The sequence below is a fragment of the Bos mutus genome, chromosome 9 (genome assembly GCF_027580195.1).
Source record: "Bos mutus isolate GX-2022 chromosome 9, NWIPB_WYAK_1.1, whole genome shotgun sequence".
Taxonomy (NCBI): domain Eukaryota; kingdom Metazoa; phylum Chordata; class Mammalia; order Artiodactyla; family Bovidae; genus Bos; species Bos mutus.
Genome location: NC_091625.1, coordinates 39,956,834 through 39,970,173, shown reverse-complemented (window position 1 = coordinate 39,970,173; position 13,340 = coordinate 39,956,834). Strand labels below are relative to the sequence as shown.

General features: G+C 42.8%; 1 protein-coding gene across 5 annotated transcripts in view; it reads right to left on the bottom strand.

Moving 5' to 3' along the window:
• METTL24 (methyltransferase like 24) overlaps positions 1 to 12,179 on the bottom strand; it is a 164,798-nt gene extending 152,619 nt beyond the window's left edge. For 2 of the 5 annotated variants that reach the window (XM_070376476.1, XM_070376477.1), the window contains exon 1: positions 11,712 to 12,176. In XM_070376476.1, coding sequence (XP_070232577.1) covers positions 11,712 to 12,029 — 318 coding nt within the window. In that variant the 5' untranslated portion in view covers positions 12,030 to 12,176. Of the gene's footprint in view, positions 1 to 11,711 lie in introns of all 5 variants that reach the window. The other 3 variants (XM_070376473.1, XM_005890226.3, XM_070376474.1) reach the window with 3 other exon arrangements.
• Between the last annotated feature and the right edge of the window lie 1,161 nt (positions 12,180 to 13,340).

Sequence of the window (13,340 nt, the reverse complement as noted above, 5' to 3'; positions counted from 1 at the left end):
AAAGCATATTATATATGCTATAAATTTCAAGAATAATAAAAGGAATATTAAAAATTTCAATGAATATTGTGCTTCATACTACCCAGTTACATGGGCCTACATGTGTTTGCTGTTCAGGAGCCAGCATCACAGCAATACAAGGTTGAACAGAGACAACTTAATTTACAGAACTATTTTCACAGGCCAGGCATTTTCACCTACACACTCTCCTTTAGTCTTCATGAGTTAAGTACTAACTTTTTACAGAGGAAGAAACTAAAGTTCAGACAGGGTATGTCACTTGTCCACATTCAATAAGTAAGGGGAGCAGAATTTAAACTTCTGACATCAAGTGTAAAATTATGAGCCCCTCTTATAGGTGAGGATGCATGATAATAAAAAGTTTTCATGACATTTGCAAATCCATGTAAATAAGTCCCCTAGGACCTCAGGTGTTACTTGGCTTCTCCATATTCTACCCCTAAAATTGCTGAATGAAGAGGCCTCCTTTCATACGTAACCAAATCATTCTGCACTCAACGGGTATGTGTTTTTGCTAATTAGGATTTTTAATTGATTTGTTATGCTCTACTGTGGTGCTGTAGAAGACTCTTGAGAGTCCCTTGGACAGCAAGGAGATCAAACCAGTCAATCCTAAAGGAAATCAACTCTGAATATTCATTGGAAGGACTGTTGCTGAAGCTGAACCTCCAATAGTTTGGGCATTTGATGCGAAGAGCCAACTCATTGGAAAAGACCCTGATGCTGGGAAAGACTGAAGCCAAAAGGAGAGGGGTCAACAGACAATGGACAAGAATTTGAGCAAACTCCAGGAGATAGTGAAGGACAGGGGAGCCTGGCATGCTACAGTCCATGGGGTCAAATAGTCAGACATGACTTAGTGACTGAACAGCAATAACAACAACTCAAAGTATATGAACAATAAACTAAAAATACTTGTTGTCTTATTGTGTGCAATAACAAACACTACACAACATGAATACTGTCTCTGATTTGTGACCAGATTCTGAAAACATGCTTGGAAGCCTTTCAGCTTGCTCTAACCAAAAATAAGTAAGTGATTGCCATGAAGATGCATTTTAAACACGAAATGCTTGATTCACCTCACTAGAGGCCTTTGTTTCATTTACACTTATGGTTTTATTTATTCAAATAACTTGCCTTTTTTTCCCCAGAAAAAAAGACCTACAGATCATCACCCCATCACTGCTCTACACAAAGAATAAACAATGTCAACGAGAATCACTGTACTTAACAAACTCCAGGACATGCTACAGCACTGTTTATAAGATGTAAATCGCGTCTTGTTTTATTTCACTGTTCTGCTAAATTCAGGCGTCTGCTTCATTTTAGATCTATGCCCCCTGAAAAGAGCCTCCCATGCTTTATTCAATACTGCCAAATGTGCAGATTCAGCGAGGCACTGGAAACAGGGAGCATGAGACATGACCTAGATGATGTCCATTTAGATACAGATGATTGAAGGGTTACCATAGTGTGGTGGCCATAAGTGCTACTCACCGAACAGTTCCTGCTCTCTGACTTCTGAGCACATGACAGATCTCAGGCCCCCTGCATGGGTAGGGCCCAGCAACCAGCTCTAGTCATTGGAATGTGAGCAAAGTGCTAAGTCTGGCTTCTGGCCAGGACAGTTAAAAATGCCACACAAGAGCCTCCAAAGCAGTTATCCCTCTGCCGAGGTGACAGGCAATGTTCCAGTCTGGGGTCTAGAGAGAGGATGAAGACAGCACAGAGCAGCGCCCCACCCCTGCCAACCCGCAACAGATACGCAGCATAAGCAAGAAACAAACCTTTGTCAGTAAGAGCCCTGAGATTCGAGGGTTGTTTGTGATCACAGCATAAACTGGCCTCTGCTGCCAGATACCCAAAAGAACGCCATGAAAAAGAACTTGGTGTCTCTAGTGATAAGTTAGCAGATTTGTATGATTTAGTATCTAGCACTAAATGTTATTATCTTGTCAGGGAAAGGTCCATTAGCCCATAGTTACTCAGACCCCAATCATCATGTTCCAAAATCTGAATTAAATAGAGCAAGCAAAATTGAAGAGGGAAAGCTACAGTTGTAACCTTCCAAACTGCCAACTCTAATTTATTGATCTGCCAGGGTTCTTGGTTGTAAACAATAGAAACCACTCTGGCTAGTTAAGTAGAAAGGGAATTGACTAAAGATTTATTAGCTTACAGAATCTCAAGGGCAGGAGGAATACCAGCAAGGGCACCAGTGTAGCCTGCACTGCCCCACCACTGGGCACAGACACCACTGTTCATTCCACCACCCTTGGCACTGGATGCCTCCACTAGAACCAGAGGCTCTGTGGTCCTTGTGCTGAAACTTGCTTCTTCAAGTCTCTAAAGTCCAATCCAAACTCTCATGAAGGTGTATGTGAATGGTGACGCCTAGGTCACAAGAATGCTCCTTAGAGCCAAAGAAATTTATTCTTTACCTTTTTTCTTAGAAAGGTGGAGAATTCCTCAAACACAGGAAGGGAATTCAAAGGTATGGCCTAGAAGAATGATAAATACCCACTGGTTGTGGTGGTTTAGTCGCTAAGTCATGTCCGACTCTTGCAACCCCATGGACTGTAGTCTGACAGAATCCCTGGGATTCTCTAGGCAAGAATACTGGAGTAGGTTGCCATTTCCTTCTCCAGGGAATCTTCACAACCCAGGAATCAAACCCAGGTCTCCCGCATTGCAGGCAGATTCTTTACCAAATGAGCTATGAGGAAAGCTCAAATACCCATTATATATTTGATAATAGGTAATTCTGGAGAGGAGAAGAGAATGGCAACCCACTCCAGTAGTCTTGCCTAGGGAATTCCATGTACAGAGGACCCTGGTGGGCTACAGTTCATGAGGTCACAAGAGTCAGACAAGACTTAGCAACTAAATCACCACCACAAATGGGTAACATGGATAACCAATGTCCTCAATACTCATTTTAGTCCATAATCAAGTTCTGAGAGCTGTTCTGGTTTCTGCGGGTCTTCCTTCAATTCTACCCAAGTGACCTTCCAGTGAATCCCTGCTTTCACTAGCTTCAGTTGGGTGCTGTCATTTGCGATCTGTATTACAGCCTTGATACAGAAGTAATCATATGTTGAAGAATCCCAGACTAATTGCAAAGAGGACTGTAAATATTCAGATGCTCTGAAGAATTTTTCAGATCTTTTTTTTACAAAATAACTCTCTGAACTGACAGACAAAAGAATCAAACAAAGAACATAAAACCCTAACTTTGGTTTGAGAACCCTAGTGGGGATCATGAGCTGAATACTGATGATATTCATCTTCTCCACAAAAGTCCTCACAAATAATGTCTTACTTAAAAAGAAAAGAAAAACATTGCATAGATATATATCTTGTGTATATATGCCAAACTGAATAAAAAATCAGAAGTATGCACAAGTTACCAACTTATTGATGAGTGCTACTTGGAAATAAGTTTATCTCTGCTGCTGCTGCTAAGTCGCTTCATTCGTGTCCAACTCTGTGCGACCCCATAAACGGCAGCCCACCAGGCTCCCCCGTCCCTGGGATTCTCCAGGCAAGAACACTGGAGTGGGCTGCCATTTCCTTCTCCAATGCATGAAAGTGAAAAGTGAAAGTGAAGTCGCTCAGTCATGTCCAACCCTCAGTGACCCCATGGACTGCAGCCTACCAGGCTCCTCCATCCATGGGATTTTCCAGGCAAGAGTACTGGAGTGGGGTGCCATCGCCTTCTCCGAGTTTATCTCTAACAGTTCTAAATAGAGAAACTGTTAACCAATAAAGAAATACACAAAGGGAAAGGCACAGAGGCTAAGCTCTGAGATTATTATATATAAAAAAAGACCTATGGCACTCAGAAAATTTCTTTTCTCTAAGAATGGCTCCCTGGACGGGGAGGGGGAGGTGCAGTTTGGATACTGGGCTAGGTTTGTGGCCTGTGGCTAGTACTGGCTGACCCAGCATGAGTATCTAATGGACCCAGCCCAGGAGTCAAGGGAGGTGAGTCTCACTATGGTGGCACGGTGGGGAGAAGGCCAAGGAAAGCTGAGATTTCCAGAGTAACCTTATTCCTTCTCTCCTCAACATCATGATCATTTACCTCTTCCTACAATTCAGTGATAAATTCCGAAATTTTCTCAATAAATTCTTTTTTTTTTCTGCTTAAGCTAGGCCCCAGTATTTTTTTTAATAACCAAAAGAATGTTGTATCAACTAAGTATACTCCCCTAAACCTTACTCTCCCCAGTAGCCAATTCCAGCCTTAGGTTACTGAACTCTCTTGACTAGGAATGACATAAAAGGATCCTTAGCTTCTGTGTATTCAGTATTTATGTACCAAGCTGCCACTGAGCTTAGCAGCATTAACCTGTTTGTCACTTTTTAGGAAAAGTAGTTGCAAATTTTGACACCTGGCTCAGGGGTTGAAACTTCAAATGCCTTTACAGATCAGACAGATAATATGAAGGCAGACAGTGCCGAACTGGACTCCACTGGACACTATATGCTGCATCTGAAGATGTTTATGTTTAGTTACTTGAAACACTGTGTGGCCCAAACAAAATTCTTCACAGGCCCAATTTACCTCCTTGAGTCGTAAACTAACAGGCCACTTTGCTTTTAGTTTAAATTACATATGGTCATAGACTAGAAAGCTCATAAAAGTCAATTTTGTTTCAATCATTTGAGTAGGATAAAAGTGCTTCTTGGACAGCAAATTTTCCCTCCTTGTTTTAGTAGAAAATTCTACAGGTCATTAATACGATTGATGTGAGGTATCTAAAAGAACTCAATGGCTGCTTTTAAGAGAAGCTTATCAACGCTGGTAGATAATATGCCTTAATGTGAGTCTCATGGTAATGAAGCAGGCACCTGTTACTTCCTACGAATCACAGAATAAAGAGCCAAATTACTTCTAAGCACAAGGACTCCGAAAGTGTCATAACACAGATGGAAAAAAATCAAATGTCTACCAGTCTCCAGTTGAACTACACAGCTCTGATTCTCTTTACAGACCAAAAATGAAATCCAATTCGAGAAAACTGATAAGGCTTCTTGTTTCTTGGAGAAAATGAACTGGACAAATTGCACACAGAAAACCTAAAATCTCCACCACCAATTGTTGAAAAACAGTGGGGCCTCCATTAGCAGTTCTTTTGCCCACAGAATGCTCTCAGAGGAGCTGTGAGGTTTGGAAGGAGTGCAGAAGCCTACTCTCCATCAAAGTTTTCATCAGAACCTGCTTTTTTTTTTTTGGCGAAACTAAGCAAGTGTTATTTCACACCCACATATTGCTGGAATCCATTCAATTACCCTCAACGACTGTTTAAAATGAAAATGCTGTGCCTCCTGAGGACAATGTAAGAGGATTAATGAATGTTGCTCCTGAAGGACAGACGTGTAGGGAAATAGCAGAAGCCTAAAGAAGCTGGAAACTACTGCTGGGCCTTATTTTACAAGCAATTCAAACCTACCTTCAAGTATTTTGTAAAGAATAATGATGTTTAAGGCAGTTGGATATATCAAGGGCCTACTATGCCATTTTTCCTCATTCTTCTTGAAGACAATCATGGAATGAGAAAATTAAGAGGATGACAAGAAGTGATGAAGACAAGACAGAATCTTGCCATATGGTTTTTCAGGAGAAGAGGAAACAGCATTTTCCCCCTGACACACTGTTCCAAAGGATCTGTAACTAACAAACCAAGCCAGCACTTTGCTGGGTTCTGTAGCTCTGTGACTCAGAAGTCACTTTTCTATCCAACATATTAAATGTCAAGCAAAATATCTCCAATAAGAGAGAAGAAATTTCTTCAGGAAGCTTTGCTCCTGTATGAGTTCTGATGAAACAAAATTTATATTTTAAGGCAAGACAAGAAAAATTTAAATAAACTTTTTTCTCTGCCCGTCTGGACCTCCTCCCTCCCTTCTAGTGTGCACTGTGCACCTGCATTATGCATTAACCAGACCACCCCAATGGCAGAAATATCAGCTTAACCAGAAAGCTTATTTTTTTTTCTTCTGGAGCTAGCCACGTAATTTCTTAGAAGGCAACCTTCCTTTCTCAATCCTGTAAAATGCCATGATGACCCACCACTCAGCTTATACACACAGACTTTTTGGTAACTTTATGTACAATGCCAATTTAGTACTTCCCCAAAGTTGGCTTAAAGCTCAACATTCAGAAAACTAAGATCATGGCAGCTGGTCCCATCACTTCATGGCAAATAGATGGGGAAACAGTGGCTGACTTTATTTTTTGGGGCTCCAAAGTCACTGCAGATGGTGACTGCAGCCATGAAATTAAAAGACGCTTACTCCTTGGTAGGAAAGTTATGATCAACCTAGACAGCATATTAAAAAGCAGAGACATTACTTTATCCACAAAGGTCCTTTTAGTCAAGGCTATGGTTTTTCCAGTAGTCATGTATGGATGTGAGAGTTGGACTATAAAGAAAGCTGAGTGCCGAAGAATTGATGCTTTTGAACTGTAGTGTTGGATAAGACTCTTGAGAGTCCCTTGGACTGCAAGGAGATCAAACCAGTCCATCCTAAAGGAGATCAGTCCTGGGTGTTCTTTAGAAGGACTGATGCTGAAGCTGAAATTCCAATACTTTGGCCACCTCATGCGAAGAGCTTACTCACTTGAAAAGACCCTGATGCTGGGAGGGATTGTGGGCAGGAGGAGAAGGGCCGACAGAGGATGAGATGGTTGGATGGCATCACCGACTCAATGGACACGAGTTTGGGTGAACTCCAGGAGTTGGTGATGGACAGGGAGGCCTGGCATGCTGTGGTTCATGGGGTCACAAAGAGTTGTACACGACTGAGCAACTAAACTAAACTGAACTGAAAGGAGAGCAACTGCTACAGAACAGACTGGGTCAGGTGACCTGGAGAGAACTGGGCCTCCCTTAATGGAAATTCTTACCTTAAATACTCACTTAGGACCTTATTAATGTTACTAGCTATATTATTTATATTCTACCTATTTCACAAGATTATTATTTCTTATACTACCAAATGTGTGATGGAGCCTCCAATAAAATTAATGATGATTAGGCAAGCTTAAACAATTGACCAAATATATTGTCCTATAAGATCAAAGATTATAACAGTGTAACTTTAGATATAAGAAGATGCAACAAGAGACATCCTAGACCATAACTGACTAGTAAAACAGATGGTCCAGAGGCTTTTGACTATTGTTAACAGGGCCAAGTGCAGTAACAGGGCACTGAGCAGCCTATCAATGAAATCCCTGATTGACCTAGGAATGAGCATTCCTAGCGCCTTGGGACAAGTTGGTCGTGAAATGCCTCTCAAACCTTGGTCAAAATTAAGACCAAAAGGGAGGGGACTGTAAAACAGAGACTGTTGTCTACTATCCAGTTCTATAAGAATCAAGTCATTAGCCACTACATTCACTGACCTACAATACCCTGGAACTCAGGACAAAATCAGGATAAGGCATTCTGTGCTCTAAGAAAAGATAGGCCTTCAGATAGATATTTTCAGGAGAAAATTCATGAACCCATACTTAGAAAAGCGCTAAAACCTTTAAAGATATGTTACTTATGAATCACAGTAACTCTCCATCAAGCTGTGTGCTTGACTGCACTACCCTTTCTAGAGAATCGCTTATACTGGCCTCCCCCTTTACCTCTTTGGAGCAGTTCTCAAAGGTCTCTGAGAGATTGTCTCCTGAGTTATAGTACTCAGTTTGGTTCAAGTAAAATTTTCCATTTCTTTCTCAGATTGACTACTGATTAATTTTTTTGTCAACAGTACTTCTCCTGGGCATATTAGCCATATATTTTGCTGCTTTCAGGTAGATTCCCTACTTGTAAAAGAAACATCTACCCAAGATTGTAGAAAAAAGTATAATCAAGGAGACCATCATTAGTCCTCTATTTATGTCCTCCAGAAGAACTTTAGCCATGTAATCATAGTAAATATCTAAGAAAGAGAAACCAGAAACAAACACAGAAAACAGAGAGAAAGTAAAAGAATAAAAAAGAATCATAGTGATATTTGTATGCTTAAAGTTTCTGTAATATAGAAAAATGTATGGATTCTAGGGGAGTCCTAATCCCACAGGGCAGTGTTTATCCACCATGTATCATCTGCCCTCATTTCATAATGCTGTAAGATTGGAACCTCTGATGTGAAAGAGGGTTTAATATTTAGAACTATTTCTTGTATAGCTTGGTGAAAGAAGAGGATAAGAAAAGAGGAAAAGAATTACATGGGGACTACACATTTCTCTTTTTTATAACAGATTATTTGCTTTAAGAGAAGCATAAGCTATGATTAAAGTGGCAATATAATTGCTGAATTTTTGTGCCTCTAACACCTGCAAAGGAAGCACATTGACAAGAAACACTTGGCAACCCAATTATTTCATACAGGTTTTCATTCACCCAGAAAGCCATCCTCAAAATAGAATGGAACTTTTTCTCCTTCACCAATCTGGTAGATGCCTACGGCAAAGTATCCAAGAACCTAAATAATATTGTTTATCATTATGCCCAACAAACAAAATTTAAATAAAATAGGATTCAAGGAATTTAACACATTACTTCTAAATTTATTATATTAATTAACTGTGCATTCAGTTTATATTTCACCTTATCTCAACGCGAGGCTAAAAAGGAACAAGACTTATCCCTGGAGAGGTAGGGGACATCCCACTCTGCTCCCTAAACTGGGAGGACAGACTAGATAGCTGCTCTTTCCACTTTGGAGGAGCGTTTTAATTTGACTGTGAAATAGTGGAAAAATGAAACAAAGCCAAGATTCCCACTATCTAGGAATTTGGGAAAGTAATACTGTATATCCTGAAAATATGAAAATAACTAACTAGCTAGGGGGAAGAAAATCCAGGGAAATTTTCTTCTTTACGAGGCTAAATAAAACCTAAAACAATACTTAAAAAATAGTTATTTTAATTTCTATGTTCACTCAATTATTTCTTATATATTTTTAACCAAAGACATTTACAATTACACATAATAGGTTGAAATAATAAGATTCTTATTTTTTACTTATTGATGTCTTGGGAATACACATTTACTAAGGGTCACTAGGAAATGTGATCCTTTCCATCATGAACAACTGCACAGACAAAACATTCAATCTAAAATAGATTATTAGGTCACAACACATACAAAGCAACTCGCAAATCAGAACGCATTTATGTTGTCTCCCAAACTGGTCAAAGATTAGCAAGGAAGTAGGAATGATGAAAAAAGGTTTCTGGGCCACCGTCCTTGACCTGAATGTTCAGTGATGGAAAGGGCATGAATCATAGGATGGGGGTAAAAGAATCAGCATAAACCAAAGGAGTGGAAAGAAGTTATAACAAATGATATTTAGGGAACGGCTGAGGCTAAAGACTTGGGACAGATTAGTGAAAATTAAAGCAACCACTATTGAATGCTTACAACATGTAAGGTTCTATGCAAATATTTCCTTTTTTTTAATGTACTTTTATTTTTTTCTTTTAATTTACTTTTAAATTACTTTTAAAACTTAATTTAATTAAAACTTAAATTAAATTTAATTAAAATTTAAATTAAATTTACTAAATTTAATTTAAATTACTTTAAAATTTACTTTTAAAACTGAGTCCCAGGGCTCAGACTTGCATCTCTGTCTTTGTGAGCAACCCTCACTGCCCAGATGATCTCCTGTAGTCTCACAGCTTTGAAAGAGCCACTTGTACACGGAGGATTCCCACATCTTTATTTTCAGCCTGGACATTTCCTCCAGTTTCAGACTCCTATGTCCAACTGCCTATGTGACATTTCCATATGGATATCCAAAGGATAACTCAAACTCAAGATGTTTAAAACAAAACTCCTGATTTCCATCTACTCCCCCGAAAACACAAAACAACAAAAACTACTCCTTTCTCATCTTCCTGCAAAATATATCCAATGTTGGACCACTTCCCACACCTCCACTTAAACCACTCTAAGTCACCACTGTCTCAGCAGGAATCACTACAGCAGCCTCCTAAAGGAAGCAGATGTGAACTTGCCCTCCAGAGGCCCTTTGAGTCTATGCATTCCAAACCTTTCCATTTGAGGCTCCAGTTATCGATTCTATTGTCTGAAGTGGAAGCTAAGATTTAAGAAAGATTCTTCAACAGGTAAAAGAGAAGCAATGGAGGCTGAGAGCAGATGTGAAATGGCAAGTGCAAGGTTGCGTTAGGGGTGCCCAGGATGGAACATTTGAGAACATCCAGAGGGACAAAAGAACCTGAACTCCTAAGCAATATCAAGTCCTGAGTCAAATGTCCCCTCCAGGTTAGCCTTTCTTGACTCCTCAAGCAGAGTTCAGAGCTTAATTACAGCGTTTGTCACATTATTGGATGTCTGTGCTCTGGGCCTCCCCACTAGACCCTGAGCTCATGTTGTGCCCCCAGGCCCTGGTGCAGCATGGTCATCAGGATTGTTCTGGTAAGCCCTTGGCAAAAGGGTGTTTAAAAGCCTTTGGCAAAACATGGTAGTGCATTAGAAGAATGCAGGAAGTGACTACATCGTTCTGGAAGAGCAAATTAAGACTTAATATAGGAAATGAGGTTTCAGATATAGATGTCTGAATTAATCCAGGAAGATAACACTGATGGATTAGACAGGGACAGCAGCGGTGTGGAAAGACAGAGGTCAAGGCTTGAAGAGGAAGTGAGAGAAAGGAAAACAGTAGAAGAAATTGGCAGACGTGCCATTGAAAAGTAGGTTAGAAGTTAAAGAAAGCAGCAGCGTCCAAGGAAGAGTTTTTCTCTCCCCAGTAGGGGGATGTTTAAAAGAAAAGAAGAAAAGCGAGGCAAAAGAAGTTGCCCCAAAGGATGTGGTTAGGGTTGATGTATAAAGACCAGGCAAGCTCAGACCTTCAGTTCTTCATCTTTTCATTCCCAAGTACCAAGTAAATTACTGAGCTCCAAGAGGTGGATAGGAGGCCAGAGGCTTAAAACTCAAGAGGTCAAAACTGAATAAAATAACTACTCAATGCCTGAGCCGAGAAGTTAATGAGGTAGGGAGCCCAACACTGTGTTCTAAGACAAATCCGAGTTATTACTTCAGTCCTCCAGGTCCAATTAATTTTCCATTAAGTGGTGCTGGGGGCTGGACTTCTCACCCTCCGCTCACCACCCTGCCGACGACGTCTGCGGTGGAATTCAAGGAAAATTCGACTGAGTGGATCTTCATCACTGCCATGAAGGTAGAGTGGAAAAGCAATTCACAGTGGCTACCTACTCAGCTTTGTGCAGGCCTCACGGAGAAAACCGGGAGAGCAGAAAATACAAACAAAACCAGAACTCCTTTCTTTCCCTTGCCTTGTCCACTGCTCACGCCCTTTCCCCTCCTCCCGCAAAAAGTAAGCTCCTTGAGAGCAGGGCTTGGCGCTTCGCTGCTGGATGCCCGCCTAACAGTGGGCCTGGCACACAGTGAACGCTCAGCAAATACTGGTTGATTATTGAATGAACCCAGCTCCCACTTCATCGTATCTGGTCATTAAAGGATGCCACCAGTGGTGCTGCTTAAGAGAGCACAGAGGTGAGAGAGGAAGAAGATTTTTTTTTTTTGAAGGTCGCAGTTTGGGCAGTCCGCGGAGGCCTGGAGTTGAGGGCTCTGGAGCGAGTCCGGGAGGGGGATCCCGGTCTAAAGACCAAGATTGCATCTTTTGCAACTGACCTTCAGGCGGGGACGCCCGCGCAGGGCGCAGCAGCCAGGCTCCGGCGTCCCACTCCTGCTGCCCCCCGCCGGCGCTCGCCGCCCGCTGCGCACGTAGGTCACCTGCCTCCGGCTGGCGCCGCGCAGCTGGCCGGGCGCGGGCTGCAGGTGCGACCCGGGCGGTCGGGGGGCCTGGCCTGGCGGGGGGCTGAGGGCTGGGGGCTGGGGCCCGGCGCGCTGCAGCTCCGCGCAGAGCCGCAGGCCAAGCAGCAGAGCGGCGGCGAGCAGACAGCGGCGCAGGGCACAGCAGCCCCTCCCGGGCAGCCTCTCCCGCGCCATGGAGGGCTGGGCCGGGCCCGGCCCGGGGCTCCCCTCCGCCGCCCGCACGCGCCCACCCGCAGCAGGGATGTGGCCCCGCGGGCCCGAGCTGCCAACTGTGGAAACTCCCCCGCGGGCCGGGGCGCGGGCTCTGACCCGCCTCTCTTCCTCTGTTCAAGGAAGCCTCGGCGTAACCTTATCCAGCCCGGCTGGCAAGGGCGCGCGGAACGGCGGGCCAGGCGGGGTCCCAGGGACGCAGGCGGCTCAGCCGAGCCAGACTCCGGGCCCAGCCCCACCTCGAGGGTCCCCGAGGAGGCGCCCTCCAGCCCAGGCTCCGGAGCCTGAAAACTACATGGCCAGAAAAAGCACAGTCCTAACGGGATCCTGGGCCATAACTTCATTTTCTAGTACTAGTGTTGTTGAAGAAACACAGGAGGAGGATAGGTGAGCTGCCAGGTTTTGCTGCAAGGAACAAATTCCGATTGTCAAGCAGCTTGTGCCATGAAGCACATTGTAAAAATACATCACACTTATATGCTCAGGTTTACAACTTCTCTCCCTCAAGAAAGAAGGGAAAGGGGGAGGACAGAATAGCGCTGGATGCAGAATAATCAAATTAAAGTTATTCCATTTCTAAATTTTGCCTGAAGCCAACCCGTGCTTTCTCCTCGCGTTACGAAATGTGTGGGGGTGAAGGAGGAGGGGGAAAAGCCAGCTAAGACATCTGACAGCAGGGAGAGAGAACAGAAGTTACCATGGCATGATGTAAATCAAATTAATTTAGCTCCCAACACACACCTCCCTGCTGTCTTGCAGAGATACAGAGGAACAAATTTATCTTTCAGCAAAATGCTCCCCAGCTGGTATTTCCATCACCACCTTGACCTTAATTAATCAGGCTGAATGCTCACAGCCTGAAGTCCAGGGTTGACTGTTCCTTTTCAATTGTGAGTAGACTTCTTTCTCACAACCCAGTTGAGGTTTGGGTTTGAGTTTGTTTTCTTTAGCTGTGGCATATTTTTTCATCCTCTATGCTTTCATTTTCCATGCTTTTATGTCAGACTACCCTTGCTGACCTGCCCTCTGCCTTTGACAGCCTATTTGTTGTTGTTCAGTCTCTCCCTTGTGTCTGACTCTTGACCCCATGGACAGCCTATAGCATGAACAACAGAGAACAAATATGGAACCCCGCAGCCCCTAGGTGGGAAATTACACTCTCCGTCTCAATTTCAGGAATTTTCCATAAGGAGCCCTCCTTTCTAAAATCCTTCTGGCTTAAGAAAGACCCAATTGAATCTTTGTCACTGCACAAAGCACTTGGGCTATTTCTCT